The sequence below is a fragment of the Pleurodeles waltl genome, chromosome 4_1 (genome assembly GCF_031143425.1).
Source record: "Pleurodeles waltl isolate 20211129_DDA chromosome 4_1, aPleWal1.hap1.20221129, whole genome shotgun sequence".
In the NCBI taxonomy this organism is placed as follows: domain Eukaryota; kingdom Metazoa; phylum Chordata; class Amphibia; order Caudata; family Salamandridae; genus Pleurodeles; species Pleurodeles waltl.
The window spans coordinates 808,017,170-808,042,540 of record NC_090442.1 but is presented as its reverse complement, the minus strand read 5'-3'; the positions used below and the strand labels follow the sequence as shown (position 1 = coordinate 808,042,540).

Sequence of the window (25,371 nt, the reverse complement as noted above, 5' to 3'; positions counted from 1 at the left end):
TCTGATCACTCCCCGATTTTGCTAACTTTGGAGCTGGGGATGGCCTCGCCGGGTCGTAAGCCTTGGCGTCTCTCAAACTCCAGATATTGATCCCCGAAGGGAAAAGAACAGCTCATGTCTCATCTTGCCACATATCTCCAGAATAATAGGGGTTCTGTCTCCTCACCACAATTATTGTGGGTGGCGGCAAAGGCGATCATCAGAGGGCAGCTTATGAGGCATGCGGCCATTTCCAATGCCTAAAAGAGAGTTGGACAGAATGACCTGGAAATCTGCATCGCTCAGACCACCCGAGAATATACTCGAATGCCCACCCCAGCCGTTCGTCGATGTCTGGAGCTAGCTAAAATGGAACTCAACTCGCTCTATACGTCGCGAGCGGAATATGCCTTACAGAGACTGAAAGGCCGTCATGATGAACACGGTGAGAAGGCAGGTCGTCTACTGGCTGCTCAACTCCATCAGAGGGAGGCGGCGCTGGCCATCCCAACTTTACGCAATCCCGACGGCTCGTTTATCACACACCCACAGGCAATTGCGGAGGAGTTTGGTCGTTTTTATCGAACCCTGTATACACTGGAAACGACTGAAGATATTGGACGATTGGAGGCCTTCCTTGATAGAGCAAACATACTGTGTCTTTCAGATGAGGGTAGAGCACTCTTAGAGGGTGACATTAGCAAAGAGGAGATACATCAGGCTGTGGCCAATCTTTCTTACCATAAGGCACCTGGTGAAGACGGATTCACGTCAGAGCTTTATAACTGGACAGGATACTGTAGATGCATTGTATGAGGCATTTTGAGGGGCTGATCAAACGGGTACATTACATCCTCTTTCCAACAAAGCCTCCATAGTAGTTCTCCCCAAGCTGGGCAAAGACCCTCTTCTATGTGGTAGCTATTGCCCTATATCTCTTCTTAATGGAGATCTTAAGATACTGGCAGGGATTTTGGCGTCTCGCCTCAGGAAAGTCGTCCCTTCTTTAATTCATCATATCCAAGTGGGTTTTGTTCCGGGCCGTTCGTCTAGAAATCATCTTCGCACATTACTTCACGCTATTTGGACTGCCCGGGACTCACAGGAGGAGGCCCTTGCCCTTTCACTTGATGCTGAAAAAGCGTTCGATCGAATAGAGTGGTGGTACCTCTTCGAAGTATTGCGCCGTTTTGGTCTAGGGATGAATTTCATCAACTGAGTACATTTGCTCTACAACTCCCCGACAGCTCAGGTAAACTCTGGTGGGTTTCTTTCTGATGTTTTTTCGATCAGTAGGTAGACACGTCAAGGTTGGCCTCTGTCCCCGTTATTATTTCTTTTTGCCGTGGAGCCCTTAGCGGCACTGATACGCAATTCCAATCTTATATCCGGCATCCCGTTTCCAGGCGGCCGATCCACCATTTGTTTGTATGCTGATGATATTCTCCTCACTGATCTATCCACTTCTCTTCCAGCTCGTCGAGCTGTTCTGGAGGAGTTTGAATATCTTTCAGGCTACCGAATTAATTGGGACAAAAGTGAGGCGTTGCCACTATCTCCAGTAACAGTTTGTGCTTCGGTCCAGCGACTTCCAGTTAAATGGAAACAGGCATGTCTCCGTTATTTGGGCATTGATGTCAACAGAGGTTTGGACAACATGGTGGCAGACAACTTGGATCCTTTAATTTGCAGTATGAAACGGGATTTTGCAAAATGGGCCCATTTGGGCCTTTCTATGTGTGGTAGAGTTCAGGCGGTGCGAATGGTGACCTTGCCACGTTTCTTAAATGTTTTAGGTATGCTGCCCCTACGAATACCCCTGTCCCTCCTCCAAGGGACTGATCGTCATATTCGGTCTTTTGTTTGGGGATCCTTGCGTCCGCGGTTGCCTCGAACCACCTTACTTGCCAGATGTGAGTACGAAGGTTTGAGTTTTCCCTCGATAGAACATTACACCTTGGCACTACACCTATCACAAATGGTCTATTTACTCCCAGGAATACGAGAATCAGGACTCCAAATTATATACAACGCAGGTCCGATTCCCCACTGCATTCACAACCCTATGATTGGGGCCATGGGTACTGCATGGCGGCAAGCACGATTATTGAATGTAGATCCCTACATACACAACAGGGCAATCATCTGGGGCAATAAAGGTTTCCTCGTTGGAGGAAAGACCATTTTTTGGAAGGACTGGGGCCTGAAACGTCTCATGAGGGTAGATCAGTTCCTTATGGGGGACAGATGGAAGACGTTCTCGGAACCTAAGGTGGAATTCGGGCTCTCCAAACACCACTCATGGCATTATATACAGCTCAAGCACTGTCTGATGAGTCGTCTTGGGAATCCTCCTCAACGACTCATTCAGTCTCCAATACTTCATTACTTGGAAACATGGGGGCAAGTGAAGGGGGCTGTATCAGCCCTGCAAGCCTTGCTAAATCATCACCTCTTTTTGTTCCCCCTCCTGGTTTCTCTCAAGAATAAGTGGGAGGCATGTCTACAGGTTGACTACGGTTTGGAGGACTGGGCGGATATAATCGAAGCTAGAGACCGTGGAGCCCGGGAGGCCCGCTCAAAATTCAGTCTTTTTAAAACATTACACAATTGGTATTGGACCCCCTGAAGCTCCGTACTGCGAGGTTACTACATCATGCCTCCTGCTGGAGGTGTCCTCATGTGCGCTGCGATTTACCTCACATTCTGCATGATTGCCCAGCCACACAGCCTTTCTGGCGAGCAATGGGGGCTACTCTTAGGGAAACACTACCCTTGCCACTTTCTCTTACCCCTCACCTTCTCTTACTACACGACACCAGGGAGCTCCCTAATCTCTCCAGATCACAATGTCGCTTGTTACACACTGCACTAGCCACGGCAAAGATATGTATCCTCAGATATTGGTGAGTGACACTTGTACCCTCCCACGGGGAGTGGATCTCTGCAATGTATCAGACTGCCTCACATGAGCATCTCGTTTATGATCTACAGGATAAGACAGATGTGTTTCTACAGACATGGGCACCCTTTCTCTCTGGGCTGGTGACCTGATTATCCCCTACGCGGAATACATCACAGATGCTCCAGTGGCACTGCACCTTTCCAATAATCTTAATCTTTTTATTAGACCTCAGTGCGAATCGGTCCTTTTTACCCTTCTTTATTTCGCGTTGGACTCCACTGAGTGCGCACATGCATTCTCTTCACGCATTCCTCCATACCTTTCCCTCCTTCCCTTATGTACACTTATCTTCCATAGATGTGTTTTTTGTTCTCACCTACCCCCCGGTCACTATTACTATATTCATTCTTACTCTTATTACTATTACTATTATCATCATCATGATCATTGTCATCTTCACTATTATTACTATCTTCACATCACCATTGTTCCTCTCGTTATCGTGCTCATTTTTTGTTTTACACCTGTTCCCGGCTTCTGTCCTCTCTATTTTTCCTCGTACTTTTTCTTCTGCCTTTGCCTTTTCTGTTTCCTTCTTTGATATTTTCCTCCTCTCCCTCTTCTTTCCCTCTAGCTTCCATTTCTCCTTCTCCTAATACAACTTTTTTAGCCTAATTTTGTATGTATTCCTACCTTGTCAGATATATTTCCCTTAAATATGATTATATCCATGTCATTGTACATTACTATTCAGAGACACTCATTTCTCCCTTCTATTTGGGTCCCGTAGGACATCATGTCACATCTAAAGTCGGATGTTCCCAGCTTGGAGGTACGAAAATGCTATGTGCCTCTAGTTCCTTCAACAGTCAGTTGGGGTCTTTGTAATTACGGGACCTCTAATGATGGGGCAGGTTGGAGAGGGCGGGTCTATTAGTTCTATTAGGAATACATATACCTGTGTTCTCCTTTGAGGCCTGAAGTAAGGTAGATAATTATCTAACTTTATATATTTGTAAAATGGTGATGATGAATTGCTCCTATATATATGTTATGTTATTCTGTTCTATTTTGCTATATCATCGCATCTCCCCATCGTGGTGCGGTGTTTTGGTATTGTATTATAGATACTTCATATGGTAAATTTCAGTAGATGTTGTATATCTTAGAAATTATTACTAGATAGCAGACATTTTCGGGAAGCTTTATCTCCATTGCTTGTCTCTATTGTTTAATTTGTTTGACATCCCACTGGTGTGGCCTTTTCAGGCTTTCAGCTGTACAATGCATGTGGATGTTAAGGGATTATTGCTAGCTCTCTGTTTCTGTATGCTGTACATTGTTTTGAAAAATGACAATAAAAATATAAAACACAAAAAAAAATGGACATTGATGAGCTTATCTCTATGAACATCTGTTAAACCTGCCATTCTTGATGTAGTTTCCCCCATAACTTTTTGCTTCAACCCTCCTGCTTGCTGACTTCATTTTTGCTGCATTTAGGTGTCTGGCATATAACAGCTAACCAGTACTAATGTGCTCTCTCCTTAAAACATGGTAGAATTTGCTTAAATCCAATTGCCATATTTAATTTACTTGTAAGTCCCTAGTAAAATGGTACTACCTGTGCCCAGGGCCTGTAAATTAAATGCTGCTAGTGGGCCCACAGCACTGATTGCTATCCACCCAATTAGCACTGTAAACATGTTTCAGGTCTGCCATTTCAGCCTGTGCATGCAGTTTGTAAGCTGCCATGTCAACATGGCAAAATAAACCTTTTGCCAGTCTCAAACTTTCTTTTTTAATACATATAAGTCACCCGTTGGATAGGCCCTGGACAGGCAAGACGGCAGGAAACAGTGTATTTAAAAAGCAGGACATATATTTTTTAGTTTTCATGTCCTGGTAATGAAAAACTCTTAAATTTGTTTTTCACTACTGCAAAGCCCACCTCTCCCATAGGCTAAAATTGGAGTTATCTTGTTACATCTAATAAGTGATAATTTCCAAATGGGAGCAGGTAGCCATTTTATGTTTGTTTGTGGTATAATGAAAAATCCTCTCTCAATGGTGAATTCAGATTTTCTATTACAATTTTGAAAATGCCACTTTTAGAAAGTTGGCATTTGCCGGCCTTTGCTGTTTAATGTCTGAAGTCTGTCTCTGGATTACATGACTAGGTGTAGCTGACAGTTGAACTTTGTGTATTCCTCAGTGACACACAATAGAGAGCTTAGGTTCCCTGATGGGCACAGCCCTACTTATGGTTGAATGGGCTATGTCCTGCCTCCACACAAAGGGCTGCATACCCCCTGCAGTTAGTCTGGAGCCCGGGCAGGGCAGGTAGGATACCTGGGGACCTCACAGCGTGCATCGGAACCACTACTATGTGAATATTCACTGATGGAGGCTATCACAGTGGAAATCCCTCAATGGCAGCCTCGATGACAATGGAGATTTTCATATTGCAACCTCGCAGCTCTTCAGAATTACCGCATTGCCTTGATTGCGCAGCGCATTCTCGACACTGAACTTCACATTGCAAGCCCTTGTCAAAAGAATCCTGGATGACAGCACAGGACCTTGCATTCCAGCTCCACAGTGCCTTGGAATAGACACATGGCCTCTGCTACATGATGCATCCTTTGTGGGGGACATCCCAATGCTCTGCAACAAGGATTTAAGGTACTCTTATTCAGCGGGCCAACCTGGGTCTCTGCAGCCAACCCGTGCTCCAGCGGGGTCAGCCTGAACTTTTGACTTTGTCCTGGTCCAGCACAACCAGATATCCACAGTTGGCGCTTTGGGCTTTTTGGCACTACTTTTACTAAAATCTTTAAACTTGCATATCTCCAGTTTTCCTGATTTCATTTTTTTAATTTTGGTATTGTTCTATTTATTAAACAATTTCTAATTTTCTAAATTGGTGTGGGATTTTTCTTGTATTGTTTTTTCACTTTATTACTGTTTGAAGTTATGCATAAGGACTTTACACACTGCCTCCAGGTTAAGCCTGACTGCTCTGTGCCAAGCTACCTGGTGGTTGAGCACAGGTAATGTAGAATTTGCTTGTGCCTCAACCTGACAAGGATTATGGCTATTGCTTGAGTAGAATTGCACCCTCCCTCAACTAGTAACTTCTTTTCTCCCAACACCTATGTTTGCTTTTAGCCTCTGAAAACTCCCCTTCCAATAATAGCCAGAAAAGGGAGTTACCTTTAGCCGTCTGTCTCTAATATCCAGCCAGTGCTCCCTAATATCCAGTAGTGCATAGGCCTACAGTGCATAAGAGAGGTGTAAAACATAACTGGAAATCTAATAATAATGACTTCTAGAAAATTCTGCAAATGGGTAACTACCTCTGACTCCTTTTCTTTATCAAAACACAAAAGTGTGAAAATCAGCTTAGTTAGTTGGCCTTCTTCAGGAGGGGAGGTAATATAGCATGCTTTATAGTCACTGTAATATAACCTCAAGCACAGCAGTGCACCTTTTTGGCTTCTGCAATATTTTACTAGTCAATATCTCTCGAATTACTAGCTGTATTTGTGTATGTGTGCATGCATAGACCTATATACCTATGAAATGCAATCATGCCTACAAATGTTTGCTTCTCATTTGTATTCCACCCACTCCCATTGTCAAGGCGCAAGCCAGACTAACGGTCAGTGATATTTCAATGTGCATACTCTTATCTAGTTTATGTAAGGATACAAATGAACCACGAGATGTGTGAGCGAGTAAGGGTCACTTCTAACACAAGAAGTGATCTGAAGTTCATGGTTGAAACCTAGCTTGAAGGAGTCAGACTTCCTTTCTTCTGATGCCAGTAAATTGAGAATTATTAAATTGACTAATACAATATTTTATTTAGAGTGCTAACAAAAGGCCGAAGTGTGGTATGAAATTGTATAACAATCCTTTTATGATTACTATTTTGAATTAAACAACTTAATGTGTTCTTCACATACTGCTCATTAATTTTTCTTTGCATGCATATATGGGCATGCCTTGTTCATGAAAGGAAGTGATATAGTATGCTTTACAGTACATCTAATCTAATGTAAGCACAGCAGTGCAGCTTTTTGGCTTGTAGAATATTTTGTCAGTCAGAAGCTCTCGAATTACTAGTTCTATTAATGTATATGCACATATTTGTTCCCCCCACTCCCATTGTCAAGGAGCCCATCACACTGATGGGTACTGATAGTTCAATATGCATAACTTTATCCAGATTGTGTAAGGATACAAATGAACCACGAGATTTCTGAGCGAGTTCAAGCTCACTGCTGGCATAGGAAAGGTCATGGCTGAATCCACCTCGGTAGAGGAAGCTTTCCTTTCTTCTCATGTCATTAAATTGAGTATTTCTACATTGGCTAATATTATCTTTTATTTAGAGTGCTAAAATAAGGCTGGAGTCGGGTATGACATTGTATAAAACATTGCTATGACTACTATTTTGGACGAAACTTTTTTTGTTCTTCACATACTGCTCATTAATGTATTCCTTTACATGCATGTACGGGCATGACAAAGTACGAATGGCATTACATATAGAATGACATCAACATTAGGAACTCTCCATTAATTTCAGCACAATTCAAATAATTCCAGCACAATTCAACTAAAGGCTTAGGATGTTATTCTAAAGCAGTGACCGATATGAAGCTCGAGCTGCATGCAGAAGGCAGTTGGTGAGGAGGGGACTGGTCTTGATCTAATCATCATATATAATTCAGAGTTAAACAACTAAGGTCACTGTGCCGGGGAGGAAAGTATGGAGCCTATGTAGCTCTTTACTTGGTGTTCTCATAGAATGTGCACATATATGAAATGGAAACCTTCTTTAGTTCGGCATCCTGCTTCTCTTACAATCTAGCACTACTTAAAGCTATTATCGTGCCAAATCAGGGACTCACACAGGCGGGGGAGGGGCATGCACCTAGACTAACTGCTTTTATTTTAGCATTCTAAATATATTCTTTAAATACTTGCATTCAAAATGGTGCTGTGGAAAAAACTGAACTGGTGGGAGCTATAATATGATATAAGGATCATTAGTGAGGTCTCTCCATTGTACATCGTCCCCGCCCCCAGCATTTAACCGTACGGCCGGAAATTACGGACATTCCTGTGACCCTGAGCTGAACCTCATGCAGCGCTGCCTATAGGCACGTTACCGATAGTTATCTGTCGGTGCATGCCTAGTGTTCCCTTGTTGCGCTTCGCTGTGTGCTCCGCACTACACAACTCTCATACTCTAATGGTGCGTTGGGAACATATGGGACACATTCTATCTGTCTAACAAGTCGAGAACGTGGTAAGATCCACAGAGATGAGTTTTTAGGAGCTCGCGAGTGTCAAAAATGAACGATGGCAGCTATGTTAATAATATATTTACTCGCATGCTGACACATTTTTTAAAAAGTAAGAAGGTGAATACATTCTGGTAACATGAATGTCCTCTCTTTCCAGCCTATTCAACATTTGCAATATTCTCTGAAGAAGCATTTACTTGGCAGTGTATCTGGCTACGGTACGGTGACCTTGTGGGATGTAAATACTCAGGACTGCTACCATACATTCGAGGAAGCACACAAGCATTCAGATGCACATATTTGTTTTTCTCCCATTTGTGACCTCCTGCTTGTATCAGTAGGTTCAGATAAAAGAATATGTTTCTATGACACTTCAAAAAAGGAGTAAGTATTCTTTACTATATTATGGAATGTTCTGTTGTGGATGCTTCCCTGGGTACTGCAATGAATTGGTGATCCTATAACTCTGAAAATATGTTTGAATTACGGTTCACTAGAGGTGGGTGATGAATTCCGCTCCACGGCAGAGTTTTACCCACTCTGCGCTCCGTACGGTCCGTGGAGTTCTGAAAACTCCGCAGAGCGATGCAGTGCAGAATTATTCCTTTCTCGTTAAGTTGGCAAGCGTGAGTGAGAAAAATTACATGCTAGACCACCTCCTGGCAGGATTTCTCAATGTGGGTGGTCGGGGCAAGTTGCTATTGCTCACGTTGAGGAAGCTGCAGCTCAAGCAGAAAATCTACTTGAGAGTCAGAAAGAAGCAGCACCCTCTTGCGCTGTGCATTATACAGACAAACTCCCAGTGTTAAAAATCAGGGTGACTTACCACACTCTGCCGCTTGCAGGGCGTGTGGAGTTTTTTTGACACTTTGCAGATTTCAGTGTAGAAGAACTCCACCCAGGCCTACTATTCACACAATAAAGCTTTAAAATGTCAAGAGGAAATGTAGTACGGGTATCATGCATTATAAAACTAGTCAATATTAAAATTTGTTTGCTCATGCACACACATTCAGGGTGTTTACTCTGAATATCAAAATATTTTTTTTTAAATAGCAAAAAGTAAGTAACTCTAGATTGTCTATACCTACCTCCACCTATATGTAACTTGGGAATATATATATATATCCTACTGGCTGCCATCTGTAGGTATGTACAGTTAGGACTCTACGCCAGCACCACACTCAAGCTCAAACAAAAACTCCAGAGGATCCAGAACGCAGCAGCCCGCTTCATCCTGGACCTCCCACGCCATGAACACATCTCCTCACACCTCAGATCCCTTTACTGACTTCCGATCGACAAGAGGATCACCTTCAAAATCCTCATCCATGCACACAAATCCCTCCACAACACTGGACCAACCTACCTCAACGAAAGAGTGAACTTCCACACCCCCACTTGCCACCTCCGCTCCACTGACCTTGCACTCGCCACAGTCCCCTGCATCCAAGGTGCCGCCACCGGAGGCAGATCCTTCTCCTACCTCACACCCAAGGCCTGGAATTCCCTCCCCACCAACCTCTGCAAGACTCAGAACCTCCTGCTCTTCAGAAAAAACCTCAAGATGTGGCTTTTCGAACAGTAATCAGCCTCCCCTCCCCCCCACCCCTACCAGTAAACAGCGCCTTGAGACCCTTAAGGGTGAGTAGCACGCCCCATAAATTGTTTTGATTGATTGAGTTTCCATAGAAAAAGCTTTTTTGACTTGGCTATATCTTTAGCATCAAGCGCAGCTGGGAAAATGGGGGGTGTCAAAAAAAGTGTGTTTCCTTTGTTAATTCCCATAGACTCTTTAGACATGCCTGCAGCCCGAACTGCTGGTCGGAATTACACCAAATACTTACCTCACCATATGTGTAACTTGGGTATATGTGTGTGTGTGTATATATATATATATGTTTGTATGTGTGTGTGTGTGTGTATATATATATATATATATGTATATATATATATATTTACACATAGATCCATATCCTACTGGCAGTTGGGACCTAGTTTCCATTGAAAAAGCGATTTTTGACTTGGCTATATCTTTATCTTCAAGTGGGGGCTGGGAAAATGGGAGGGGGGTCTTCAAAAAAGTGTGATTCCTATGTTAATACCTGTAGACTCTTTAGACATGCCTGCAGCCCAAACTGCTGGTTGTATTTACACCAAATTCGGCAGAAAGGTAGCTTTTGGTCAGCAGATTATGTTTTTTGTTATTTGGTGTAAACTTTCCAGTAGTTTAAGATAAATTAAAGGAGATCCAAATTTGTATATCTAAGGTCGCGACAGCTTCACAAATAATCCAGATCTTGTGCAGAGATCTGATTGGCTGTCAACACCTCAACCAGGAAGTGTTGGCAGCCATTTTGGGACTCTGCTCCACGCTGGAATCAGCATGCAACTGAGCAGGCTTCTTCAAACCATTCAGAACCCAGCAGCCAGGATCACACTTAAACTACCATGTCGCACACCCATGATCTCGCACCTCAGGGAACTTCACTGGCATTCCATATGCAAATGAGCTCTTTTCAGATTCTTCAGACACTCCTTCAACTTGTTACAGAACACAGGCCCAGACTACCTCAATAACTGTTTCACATTCCACAAACTCACCAGACACTTCGGCTCAGTGAGCACACAGGTGCACGTCACCCTCCTACGCAGATCCAAAACGGGGGCTCGGCCTTCTCATTGCTCCTAAAGCCTGGAACACAATGGCGGGCGGTGACCCTCAACAGTGGAGGGTCGCTGTGCTGAGTGCCCATTCCGGTGGCAGGCACTGTAATAAATCACAGTGACTTTAGTCTCTGTTCCAACGCTCTTAATCATGGCTCGTTATTGTAATGGGCCATGACAGAGCTCTGGAATTAGGCTGAGGCAATGTGAGTTTCTCACAATGCTTGTCACTGGGACAACAACAAAAATATAAATTAAAAAGTACTTACCCACGCTCCGTCTTCATGCAGTCAGCGCAACAGCACCTTGTGGAGCCTTAGCCAGCTCTCTTCTCCGAATCCTAATGCTGTTCTCATGCTACAAATGAGCAGCATGAGAGCAGCACCAGGATTGGTTGGAGCAGACTGCCTCGATGTTCTGCTGTCCACCCAGCTGTCTAAGACAGCTAGGTGGAGAGGTTTACCCTGCGCATGTTGGGCGCAAGACGGCTGGCCAAACTGACATGCGCAGTGTGAACAGGTGGCGTGAGCACCACTCCCCTGCTGCCAGTCAGCAGTAGTTGCCCGCCCCCAAACACTGCTCAGGCTGGGGGCAGTGAAAAATAAAATGTTAATTCATTTTATTGCTATTTTATTTTTCACTTTTGCTGCAGTGGCAGCAGGGGCGGTGACACTCCTCCACTCTAATGTGGGGGGCGGAGGCACTGTTGGAACAAGCTGCAGCTGCACATCAGAGCTGCTTCTTCCATTCTAAAATTCTGCAAGAAGCTGAAAACTTGACTTTTCAAATAGGTCCCACCAGCCTAGCCTAATGCCTGTCCAAGCTGCCCCTGCTTAACTGCAGGTTACAATTCCAGGTGATAGAGTCCTCCACTATTACACATAACACAACAATATAGCATGACCTATTGGGAGCTTCAATTTAACTTTATGTATGGATATAAAGAGAGCATGCATTAAAAGTAAAAAAGACAAAGTAATATGCTGCTGTTTAGCATAGTGCTTTACCTTTTACAAATCAAACCAAATTTTGAAAAGCTCCAACCTTTCTATTAAAATTTAGATTTGTTTTTTGTTTGAGAATTGAATAAAATATTTAATTGTTTGCATATGTGTTCTACCTATACTTGTTTTAGCATTTTTAAATAGTTTTGGGGTTCAAATTGTAGAAATTGCTTTGGCTTGGACACTGCATAAATTGTTATAGAATGAGTGTCGGTGCCAAAAGATGTGTGCAGAAACCTGCTGCCGGTGCTTTAAAATGTTGGTGCATCCAATGCTAAGGCTGCATAGTCTTGAAACAACCATATGGCTCTTCTGTCCACTATCAGACACTCCCTGCCCTGTTATCTCACTCGTGCAAGTTCTTGCTTTCTCCTTTTGCCATGTTTTTTCCATCTTACTATTCCTACTTCTTTCCCATGTGTGTGCATTTCCTGCTCTTGCTTTTGGTCAATGTCTGATGAGAAAAAATAAGTGCTGGTCCCCAAAATGAAAGAAGGAGGGCCCCACTGGCAACCATCTGAAATTAAACGCTGGGGTGCCTTACTGCCTGTAATGATTCAGTGGAAATTCCCAGTAGTTAAAATGTTAAGAACACTGCCAGGAGCTAGGATCATCAGTCCAGGTGTCCCTGATAGACGTGAGCCTCAGAAGCAGACTGCTAACAGTATTAGTGATTATAACAGATGATGTACTGTCTTCTTGGATGCTTTTTATTTTTAGAATATATGTAGGAAATGGAACTACCAGTGTCCAGGCTTCTGTCATACCCTTTGGATGTAAAATAAATCAAACTATGTAGAACCTATTTAAATTCATTTTACAGCAGCTCTTCATTTCAGAATTGCAAACTTTGAATTCGTATGTAGGAGTAAGTTTTTGTATGCAGAGGCCATCTTCAGAAGCATTCAACAAAATCGGTGGTACTGTACCGCAAGGCCCGCTGTCAGAGATTCTGGCACCAACATGCTGGCGCATCACCTTGTAATGGGGACGTATATCTATATAGGTCCAAAGTTGTTTCCTCTGCTGGTCATGAGCTTGCCCCACATTGGCATGTAGGGAGAAGGCAGTTCAGAAGCAACTCTGTAAACCTAGTAGGTTTAGGTAGTCTCTATCATCCTAAATCCTGCTAGGGTTTGGGCAATAGTCTTTGCTGATCCTAAAGTCCTATTTCCTGTGAGTGTTGTGCACTAGGGCATTCACTTCCCCCTCATATAATAGTTCCTGCTAAGGTTTGGCCAATATGGCTTTGGCTGTCTCCTAATATCATGTTTCTTCGCAAGGTTTGGGCACTGGGATATCGAATGCCTCTAGTTGGTATTAGCTTTTGTGTGCCGTGGTCCTGACTATCTGCTAGTATACTTGCTCCTATTATCATATCTAAAGTTCAGAAAAAGCCCTAAAGGCCTGGTTATTTGCTCAATCCTCCCGAAATAAGTTATACTGCTCGGATATATTTTCAATCGTAGCACTAGATCTGTTTCAGTGCAATGCTACCTATGTGGTGACTAACTGCGCTTTAGAATAAACCATAAAATAAATAAACCCTCGACACAGGGTGGGGCCTGGCGTGATTGTTCTAGCCTCAGGACTGCACTTCAGTGCCTCTCCTCCATCACTTGCTTCATTGTCGGTCTGGTTGTGTTTACAGTGTTCTACGTATCATTTTACTTCCTCCATATGATTTATACGTTCTTATAGATTATTTCCTTCATGAAAATAGTTTTAGTTAAACGGTTGGTGTATGCGAGTGTTCATGTTAGACCCCTATAGCTTAGGAACATGCTTTGGAAATTGTACTAAGTCTAGACTTTTCTTACCAAACATGAGCTAATGAGGTTAATTGCTCACCAGATCACGGTGCTGAAAAGAGTTTAATTATTAAAGGGTCTCCAGGTAGTGAAACCGAGTGAGTAAACATGAGCAGTTCGCGTTGGTGTTGCTCACACTTTGGTCCCAGACTCTTCAAAATGTTTTTTCAGCATGGACCTTCGTTCTCTGCAAGCAGCTGAATTGTTGAAAACTAGGGATTATAAAGTCCATCAGCTACAAAACAGAAGCTTCTGACAATTCAACATCTGAAGCTTCACAGCTGTCGAGTCAGAACATATTCATAAAGAGCTCCCTGACACACAGTCTTCTCTGGAGCCTTATGAATGCTTCAGCAATGCTTTTCAGGAGAAACCTTTGAACCAAAGAATCTTAGAGGTTTTCTCTCCACACAACGCCTGGTCCGTTACCCAGACAGTTGCACTGATCATTGACCATGAAAACCTTGAATTATCTAGCTAACTTTTGGATTTTGGGGTGGGCTGGCGCTCTGCTCAATCTTTCCCTCGTACATTTTGCTGTACATTTCTTCCACCGAACATCTACAAAAGTAGAGGTTCTATGTCCCCTCAGCCATAGTGTTACACAAAGTACATCAACCATTGGGAGTTGATAGGTGGAACCAGGCCATGGTTTTCCATCCATTGACACAGTTGTTTGTATTGGCTGCACACTCCACATACAACAGGTGTCTTGGGATGGGCAATGACTCCTCTCAACATGATAAACTCAGAGTGGAGCCCTAACTCATCAATCATGGCAGCAAGACCCAATACGGGATATTTTTCAGAAGGGTTTTGGTCTCGGGGAGGTTATGTTTTTGCAAGTTGGAATGGGACATTTACCAAAAGCAGCATGAGTACCTATCCAAAAAGTCAGCGGCAAAATTAGTGACAAAACTAGATTGTGCATCCTTTGGCTATGTGCATACTGTGCCATTTAATTCCATTGCTTACTTAAGGAAGAGCTGTTGTGGATGGTGTTGCTTGCATTTAGTTTATTTTGGCTAACTTACAGTTAATTCTTGAGGTGCTCTCTTTACGTGTTTTCTTGATGTCACCTGTGCCAGAAGTGTATGTTTAAAATGTTTTTTGTTTGTTTGTTCCTGGTGTGAAGCTTATTCAAAATTGTGAGTGCTGAATCTCCTCTCACTGCTGTAGAATTCATGCCGGATGGAAATGGCATAACAATTGGATCTATTTCTGGAAACCTTTACCAATATGACTTGAGGAATCTGACTCGCTCAGTAAACACAGTTGTTGCTCACAAATCAGCAGTAAAAAGCATACAGTTTCAACACGGCGGTACACATGCAAAGGTGAGCACCAATGGACTGCTTTTTAATATGAAGTTTAAAATACAGTTCGGGCTTCTTATGTCCTAAACTTAAATGATACTCACTCTGAGGATTCTATGTTTGGGTTTGTGTGATCTCACCTACTGTTTTGTGGCTTAACTGGACTTTTAAATTATCGCAGGGAGCACTTCATCTTTCTGACTGATTATTGATATATGATTATGAAATTATCTGTTTTGGAGCAAACCTGACATTGTACATGGCTGAACTAGATTGAGGCAGGGATGAACAGAGGTGAATATTGGGTCATCCTTCAATATGTGATAAAGAGCTTAACCAGAACTGAAACTGTCTGATGTCTTTACTTCGTATTATCCTGACCAAGCGTAAGATCCACTTCTGGGATCTTCCTACAAACAAAAAAACTATTCATGACTTGTTCATAACTGTTGTAATCCAAATGAGTCCCTGCAGTGGCTTTACAGATAGATCTTGAGCTTAATGTGGCGGGGATTACAGGATCTGAGTACCTGGCAGCTGCTTTCCAATAATATTGAAGACTCCTAGTGGACATTTCCAGCACCTAAGCAGGATTTGTTTGTCCTTGTCAACAAACTGTTATACATTTTGGAAGCAGATGCAGGAAGGCCTGTAATTGTAATAATGACTATATTCCAGCCTCTCGGATCCTACCCAGCCTTGTGTATGGTGAGCATTTTAGTGGATTACTGAGATGGGATGGAATGAAGCCAATCCTATAGCATGAAGGAAGAGGTTAAACGTTAGCATGGAGAAGGTCATGCATCGGTGGAAGAACACCTGTTAGCCACTGTTATCTTACATTGCACTAAATAGGATGTTTTACTTTTATTTACTTGCAAAGGTTCTTCTCCACAAATTACTTCAAAATTTGCAAGCTTCACGGCCTCTGAAGAAGTTGGACAGTAAAAATGATGATAAATAACTCTTGTAAAAGTAGGTTTCACAAAAGAAAATCTCTGCAAAAACTATTTACTTATGTTACCGAAACGTTTTATGGAAATTATTCTGCAAGGAGAGTTTTGCAAGGTTTGCAAAACTTTACAACTTTTGTGAAGTTCGCAAACTTCACAGTTGAAAGTTATATTTCCCGTACCTCCAGTTACAAGAAACTGAATGTGAACATTGGAGATATCAAGTTAATAAATAACAGACTGCCAGACACTGTCTCAGTATACTTCACCTAGGAATGAAATGAGCGCTAATCCCTCTATGCCATAGATGGGATGCTTGGCTGAGATTCTGAGGTCACGATTCTAACCAGCTTCTCTGAAACGGAATTTGTATGGAGGTTAGAGGAAGCGGTCTTTTTATTTTTATTTTAGTAGTAGTTACTCTTTTGACAGCATTATTCAGATTTGGAGAATAGATGATTGGCTTTTGGAAAACTAAAGTAATTTTCTAGATTTTGCAACATTTGCCTTTAAGGCATGTATTTCGTTCCAATGTTTTCACAAACTATGTGCTGGAGGATAAAACATTAAATGCATCCACACTTTAGAACTTGTATTTCTACCAACATTTGGTTATACTCACCCTGGTTGTGCCTGCTCAGGCACTCGATATAAAACTATGAACCGTCTTACTTTCATATGTTTTTACTTGAACTACACAACACAAAATGTATTATTAGATCATTTTATTTAGAAATCCGTAACATAAAATATACTCCCTGCCTTTCTCAATATGTACCAATGGACATTTCGGGGTCGCAGCTACGAGCCCTGACTTGCCCCTTGCAGCCCCTGGCACTGCATTTGCGACCCCTGGCTTCAGATGTAGCAACATCTGCGCCAGGAACCCAAGGAGAACTCCAGTTTTTCTTTTTGTTATTTTTTAATTGCACTGATAGTGAATACTAATATATTATTCGCTATAAGTGTCAAAAAAATTGAGTACGCTCAGCTGGAATACGGCCCCCCCTGGCAGCAGAGGTAAGTAAAAAGTCCTTTTAAATGTATGCCGTATGAATGCGTGCAAGTGAGAATGTGTTTCTGCGAGCGAGAGCGTGTTGTATATGTTTGTGTGTATGTGTAAGCATGTGTTTAGAAGCGAAGGTAAAGGTCAAATGGCGCATGATGTCACTTCCTCTTTTGGTGAATTGACGTCCATGTCTGTACCTATTGAGTGTCTGTGCTGCACTGTAGGCCGTGGTAGCACAGGCTCTGGGACTTGGGCATGCAGCTAACGTTTCAATACTGTTCACTTATGCAGATATTAAAATAAGGCGTAGTACTGAGGGACTAAATCTTCCTCGCTTGAAGAAATTAATGAGTAACAGTGGTAATGAGGTGATATCTAGGTATACTAGCGATGAAGTGGTGCGAGAAGTGTGAATACATAATTTGGGACTTATGTCACCATACGTATTGCTTCTAAAACTGACACATGGAAGAAAATGATATTTTGGTGGCATACACATTTTTATCTACCTAGTCTGCTCGATCTATTAATTGCCCTAGTTCTTATTTTTCTTTTTTATTTATTTCAGTATAATCGATCTTCGCGCAGATCATCTATGAACAAGAGATACTCTTTTAATAGCAGTGGAAGAAGCCAGAATTCTAGTTCGGATTTTGATTCTTTTGTTTTCACTTGGTGCCCACCAGAAAAAGACAGTGATGCGACTAATGTTAATCAAGAGTTGACAGGTAATTTGAACCATAACTTAGAGCACCTTGTTTTATTGTGCAGTCTGCTGGGTCTAGCACTGAAACCATCCACAGGTGTTATGCTGTCACTCTCGTTTACCAGTTTGTCTTCAACAAAAGCAGAGGTTGGGGTACATTTTAACTGGGTGGTTGTGTCTGCCTAAAGTCATCCCCGTGAGTGAGCCACTCTTCCTTCTGTTATGTTTGGAAGGTTCCTAGTCTGCTGACTTTGCAAGGGCTGGCGCGTTTCTCTAATAAAGCAATACATTCCACTGACCAATGAGCTGTAAATCCTCATTATAAAGGAGGAATGACTTTGGAGGCTCAGAACTCGAAGCTGAAATGATCATTTGCATTCACAATCCATTTTCCACTTCACCTACATAAAACCCCATTTAGGTGCTCCAACCACTTGTTCATCATCTAGAGAGGACTTTCTCTCTCCCTATCCAGTTGTACCTTTCGCTTGTGTCAGTCTGTGTTTTCCCTAAGTTTTAAATATAACTTCATATTTTATTTTACTACGCTAAACGTACAACTCCTGTGAAAACCATTTCTTCATAAGCTTCCGTCCCTGTGGTCTGTTTGTTTTCCAAAGTTATTGTGTACCTTCTAGGCAGCTAAGGAATCCTTACTTTTCACGCTCAGCAGCTGGTACCTTAAAGTCTCTAGCAAGCAAGGAGTGCTCCTTCAGCAAACCTTATATACAGTTGTGTTATCCCTCTGCTGAGCTTTGGATTTCTTGCTGTAAAGCTTCGCAACTCTGTAAATCCCTCTAACTCCTTCTCAGGGTGATGGCCGTCCTTACGTTCTAGCTCAGTTAATGCAACCTGCGACTCTGTAGCAGAAAGTAATGTGAAATGTAATGTTCGCTGTCCGAAGAGCATATGAAATCGAAATATTTAACATAGTTCCTAACGGCTAATGCCCAAATAATAAATACATATCGTGTGTAGTTATTGTGCCCGGAGTTTTTTCTTACTTCTTTTTAACTGTTTTGACATTTTCGCCTATTTTTTAAACGGATACATTTTGTTCACAATAATTATTTTATAGCAATACATTTTGTCTGTATTTGCACAACAGAATACATGTTTTAAAGAAAATAGTGCTTTGATGTGAACTTATATGCTAAATTAATCTGGTATTGTTTTTTACAAAATGTAAGACGTTTTATTACAGTTGGTCTCTGTAAGAAGGCTACACAAGGCAAGTTGGGTGTGGGGTGGAAGCGCTGTTACGTTCACACTACTCTCAAACCCCCCTCTCCCTCAGCTCCCCGCATCCAACGTGCTGCTAAAACCTAATTTTAAAAAGGTTGGCAGCGGGACATAACAGCAAGCTTCCCTAATTGGCATCAAATGCCAGAGAAATGCGACCAGAAACAAACTGATTCAGTTTCAACCTGACAGATTGTCCCTCCAACTTGGTGCCGTGAATGGAGAAATTCTTGCAGGACGATGAGGCAGGGCCGCAGGGTGCTCACAATACCCTGTTCCTAGTCTAGATCTTGGAGATGGCAGCGACAGCCTGTCATTAGCTGCTTTGGGTGCATGACAAGAGTTTGATTGCATAGATTCCTGCATATGCTAGAGGCGTTCATAATTTCCCAGTGGGACACTTTCCTATACACTGAACCAGCTGCCCGATTGTGTACTGTCACAAATGCCCAGTACAGAGGGAAGTCTCTTCACTCTCACCATTAATTACTCCTGTTTCTCCACAGTCCTTGGAGAGCAGGGACTTCCAAGCTGTCCATCATTGCCTTTCTTTGTCAACTGTTTCCCACCTAGGTCACGGTGGTATTAAGCCTCAGTCACACCATGGTTTCCCCAATATTTAGGATGCTGCTCCATCTGTATAGCACCTTTCACTGCAAACATGTCATCCACCCAGTACTACCCCTTCACCTTACTTGGCTTGGTTTAACTAGTTTGTCAGAGACTACTCTTCCATTAAATTAGTTAAGGCAGCAGTCTCAGAACACTGCAAAGGCCTCTCTGTCCCATTACAAATGGGCCGATGTTCCTGCATTGAGATTTTCTGGGTATCGAAAAACCTATACTTGATTTTACTTGCTGGAAAATCCGGGACGTAAAATTGCTTTAGGCTTTGCAATGTACAGCCTTTCACCACTCCATAGATCCTGACTGAACCACTCCTATGGCATGAGGGGAGCATGTAATGCTCCACTCTGCCAGGCCACAATCTCCGTTGCCTTTCTCACCTCCTGTACCTGCTCCGATGTACCACTTACTCAGAGCCTGTTTTTAATTGGATCGTTAACCTGAATTAAAAGAAAACACCGTGCAGAATTTTACCCTGCAAACCTGAATCAGTGTGGTCTTCCCCATTCAGTGTGGATAAATCGTAAAACATCTATTTTGGTGTGGAGATATCGAACTGAAGCGTTAATTCTAGCCACCCATTAGCTCATCACTTACATGCCTAGACCATTATTGGGGAGTTAGCCGTGCCTGGTGGCACCAAATGGCCATATAAATGCCATTTTATTCACTGTATGGAGATTGCTCCAACAGACCAGAGGCTGTTTTGCCTGGAGATCAGAAAATTATTGCACTTGTGTTTGTAGTTCATCAAACATTCTCCTATTATCACCTGTCACAAAGCTTGAATTTGTTTTGTGACCTCTCTTTCGGTTTTTCTCTTCATCTTTACATTTTTGCAGCACTTCCCAATGACTTTGCAGAGGACAAGAATACAACACCACTGACTGTGAAGTTGCTGGGTGGCAGTTAAAATTCGCATCTCTGTGCTAACAGCAGTTTTTGCAGGGATCAGAATATCAAATATTGTGGAAATTACCATACCACCCTGCTATTGTTTCCCAGGCAAGTTGTGGCAGGTCATCCCACTCAGTTTACTCAGAATACAGAATATACAATAAATATTTGTGTAACATTTAGTGCAATAAATATCAATTACTCATTTGATTCCCATTTTCAGAGAGAAAATTTAGAATGTGCAGAATTTATGGCAATTGGTAAATACTACATCCCTGGGTACCAGTGTTAACTACATAGCCTTTTAATGGTCCCTTTGTAATCGAGGCCCGACTGTTTTCTACAATGTGTAACTTATGCTGATCCCTTTGTCAGGGTCAAATAAGTATGTTTGTGACATAAATTGTCGCAAGAATCACACTTTGGATATGGGTCGGGAAAGCAAAAACCTTCTCAAAAGTTGCACAGCAAAGATTTCCATGGAACTTTGTAAACGTTATAAAACAGTATCCAAGCAACCTTTAAAAACTGTCATGATCTGCTCATAGCTGTGCCGATGATTGTCACACTATGCCACTCTTTAATGCAAATCTTGAGCCCATCAGTATGCCATCACACATCTACTTGTTTGTAGTAAGCAAGTGGTATATGGTCACTTAGCTCAGTTTCAATGCGAGTAGGAGAGACGACATGTTCTGTGGAATTAACTGGTGCTCTATAAGAAAAACGTTTGGCTACACTATGAGTTTGTGCCCAACATCTTTGACCGTGGTAGCAAATCAAGGGAGCTGATGTTTTGTGGAGATTTGGCCATTCTGTGTCTAGTGGCAAAAGTCTTGCTACATGAGGGTCTAGGATTCTTGCTTGATAACGAATTACCTCTAATCTAAAGGTTAGTTCTATTTATAAAATGTGCATTTGTCACATAAGGATCCTGAAGAGAAACTGTGCACGGAATAAACTCCAATTGAATGACCACCTCTCTGTTATTGTACTGAGCCAGTTTGAGATTATTCATAGAGTGGAGGGTGCCTACATTGTCCACAATCCTGCTTGGCACCGTGAGGAGGGGCTACAGCTCTAAAGCTCTTAGACAACCTCAATTGGCAGAAGGGTTCATGCATCACTCGTCATGAGGAAGGACACATTGAACTACTGCCCCTAATTATTTCTACAGACAACTAAAGCCTGCGGTATTACAGTTATGTGGTGACTTTATTCATCCCAGTTCGACTAATTTTGTTGCCCAGGTCCATACTACAACCGTTAATGGAAGTAAATGAAAATTGACCTAGAGTTTGGCCTTACACCTTGTAGTATTAGGCTGGTGGCTTTAGACTCCAGCCAGTTCCCATATAATAGTTTGTTTGCCATGTACGTTTTTAGAGCTAAAAAATATATGCTGGAATATTTCTGGTGTAGCTGCCAAATAATATGTAGAGAACTGAATTGAATATATTCAATTATTTGACATTGAAACGTTACAAGAAACCTGGGTGACAAAAGCATAGACTTTGAGAGCGGTTTGTTTTTCTGACACTCTGTTTCCTTGGTCCCGGGTAGGGCCACGGAAGGCTTAACCTCTTGGGTTAAGGTTACCCTACAATGTTCTGTAACATCGATCACTGTACTAAAGGGCCTATCCAGGCATTTCATTTTACGGTGGCCAGGAAATTTCAATTGTATTTTTTATAACAATGATTTTACAGCTGAAGCTAATCGGAACTACTAACTACTCTTTGAGTTTATTGACGATTTAGGTTATAGTGCTCTTGTTCTGGCAAGGGTTTTAAATTAATTCTTGGAAGGGTGGATTTTAATGCAGAGCTGGGAACCAGGCAGTGTTCACTGTAGGAAGCTGGCCCTCTATGTAGTGTGCAAAACTAGGAAACTAGGTACACTGTGCAGGGAGTCCAGGCAACCACACGTTGGTTTCCAGAGGTAAAAACTAGATCACCTAATGCTCTAATTTTTGTGGTACCTTGGTTAAGCAGTTCGGCTAATCTTGGATAAGTGTAAAGCATTTGTTATACTCACAGTATCAATCCTGCAACTCACACACACACAAAGGAATAACTTGAGACCAATTTACAAAAATACTTCAGATTTATATATACATTTTAGGTCCAAGATTATCAAAATTGATTTAGTACTTTTGATGATATGGATTTTTGAACTTTTAATAAATGCAGTCTTTCTGTGCCTAATTACGCACCATGGGACTCAATAGGCAGTCACTTTTAAAAATGCATATAAAATCACACTGTGGTTTTACCAAGTTCCACTTTTAGCAGTTGGTCGAGGTCATTGGTGGGCACACTGAGCCAGCTGGAGAATTTCAGGTTGCTCCCGGTTTTGGCAAGAGCTGCGGTGAAAAGTCTTTTGGAACTAGAGCAGGACCACTGAGGGGGAGCACTTGGAAAAGGTCTGTTCTTGCAGATTTAAAGGTGGTTCCTTGGGGTCCCCTTGGATTGTCGAGGTCGCAAGGGGTGAGCGACCCATGGGGCACAGCTGGTTCTTCGTTGCAGGGCACAGGGTGGCCGGATGCAGAGCGAATCGATGTGCTGGAGGCTGTGTGCCAAGGAGCCCTCTGGATCTGGAGGTAAGTCTCTTTGGAGGTCGCTTACAGGACAACGTAGGCACTCTGGTGAGAGGTCCAAGGGTGTTCCTGAAGTCTCTTGACTAGGGCTTCCTCCTGGTCCTTTTTCAGCTCTGGGTGAGCTGGATTTCCTGGTGTCCAATGTCAGCTGACTAGTACCCAAGGTATTACCATGGTCTGGCCACTGGAGGGCGAAGTTCCACCAGACTTGGCACACTTATGGGGTTTGTCTTGGTAGTCCTAGGTGTGTTGTTCGGTCTGGCTGCAATGTCCTGCTCAGGAGATATTGGCCAGTCAGTGAAGTGACACTTAGTGGGTTGTTCCTTCTTAGATTGGTGCAGAGTGGTACCTCCACTCTGGAGGGAGTTCTTGGGTGATTGGTGAAACCTCGAGGTCCTCTGGGTTTCTTGAGGTCAGTCCAGTTTCTATGCAGCGGCGATTGTCATGTCCTGTGTGCAGCAGGCAGGGTTTGGTGCCTTTTCTTGATGCAGCAGGTCCACAGTTCTCGTGCCTTGGATTGTCTTGGAGATGCTTTTCTTTGTGTCCTTCAAATCTGATTTCTTGGTCTATGAATTCCCACTAAATTCTGAATTTAGTGGGCGTTTTAGGGGGAACCTGGTACTGTCAAATGGGACACTTACCTTTGGGTGGCTACACCCACTATAGTTACCACTTCCTGTGGGAGGGTAACTTCCCTAAACCTAATTGGCTATTTTCCTTCCATCTAAGATGGAGGAAAATGAAATGGAGGGTCCCTCTCGCAGGCAACACCTTAGGTGTAGTGCATGTCAGGTGGGGGGCACTCCTCCTAACCTTTGTGTGGTGTCCTGCCTTTGCTACTGCCAAAAGTGGGGGTTTGCTAAGGGGGGTGCCATCTGCTGCTAACAGAAGGCTTGGGGGTTGAGTTTCTAGGGTGGTAGCCCTTTGAAGCTCACCGCCTGGACAGTGCACATTTCAGAGAGAGGTGGTGTTAGCTTCTCCACCCAGGAAGGGCATTTTTTACAAACCAGAGCGATAGGGCTCTCCCCCAAGGGTTGTATATTGGCTGCCTGAAGGTGGCATGCTGGATGGAACTTGTCAGCAACCATGCCAGGATAGTTAGCTTTTGCAGGGTGTACCTCTAAGGGGACCCATGGGTACATTTAGGGATAAGTCCAATACTGGTACCAGTTTGGATTTATCATTCTGAGTAGTTTGATACCAAACAACCCAGGGTTCAGAGTGGCCATCATGTAGCTGGGAAACAAGTGTTGACCAGTATCCAGCACATGTATTAAAATGGTTACTCTGTTCACTCACTATGTCCCAAGTTTAGCAAGGACACAGTGGGGGCACATTGCTCATGCAGCTATGCCCTCACATATAATATGGAACGCCCTGCCTTAGGGCTGTAAGGCATGTCAGAGGGATGTCTTACCTATAGTAAATACAGTGTATGTTGGACAGGGCACACAAACAGTTTGCCATGTCGAGTTTGTGTTTTAGGTTTGCACCAGGGCGCTCATCCTGCAATGGCAGTGCTGGGTGCATCTAGATGCATGACCTTATAGCCGTGGTCTCCAAACATTTTAATGCCGCGCCCCTCCGGTTGAAAAATAAAAATCATTGGGGCTCCCCTCAGAATTTTTCACAATTATTTGATAAAGATGCCAATGTTTAAATATGTCTGGACCTATTTAAACATTGCAGTTAAGTACTGATACATTTTTAAAGATGCAATAACATGCTTCTGCTTAAAACAAAGGCCTGTAAGCTGTATAATACTTCTTTTGGCCAGAGTCTCGCACCCCCCCTGGTATCAATTGAGGTCCCACTAGGGGGGCCTGCCCCCCAGTTTGAAGACCTCATCCTTAGAGGTTGGCACAATCAGTGCTGCTGCCCTCTGGGGCCTACCCATAGTACCCCATGCCGTGGGCACATAGGTGCCCACTTACTAGGGACTTATAGTGGTAAGTAAGTGTGTATCCAATTGTGCCAGTGATTCACAACAGTTTAAGGGAAAGATCTCTGGCCCAGGGAACCTGGTTAGCAGGGGTCCTAGGCGCTACCACTTCTAGGCTACATCAACCATCAGCAAAAAGTGGGGATTAACCATGTCAAAAAGAGTCCTTTTCTCATATTCACCACATCAAGTCCTTTCACAGTAAACAAGCCAGTGGACAAGGTTCAACCCTGCGATGTGAGGGGAAAAGAGTTGTTGAGTTATTTGTCACTTCATGATTTAGGAAGTTCCCTAAAACCCTCTGACCACCTAGAACACCTAAAGCCAACATTTGTAAGTGGAAGATGCAGGACTATTATCAATTATGTTTCCACTTCTAGACATTTGAATAAA

At 42.9% G+C, this 25,371-nt stretch overlaps 1 protein-coding gene across 1 annotated transcript in view; it reads left to right on the top strand.

The window, feature by feature from the left end:
* Positions 1-25,371, top strand: part of LOC138287199 (protein NEDD1-like) — a 224,377-nt gene that overhangs the window by 44,110 nt on the left and 154,896 nt on the right. Inside the window, exons 4-6 of the mRNA XM_069227559.1 lie at positions 8,363-8,589; positions 14,823-15,024; positions 17,534-17,693. Coding sequence (XP_069083660.1) covers positions 8,363-8,589; positions 14,823-15,024; positions 17,534-17,693 — 589 coding nt within the window. The remainder of the gene's footprint in view (positions 1-8,362; positions 8,590-14,822; positions 15,025-17,533; positions 17,694-25,371) is intronic.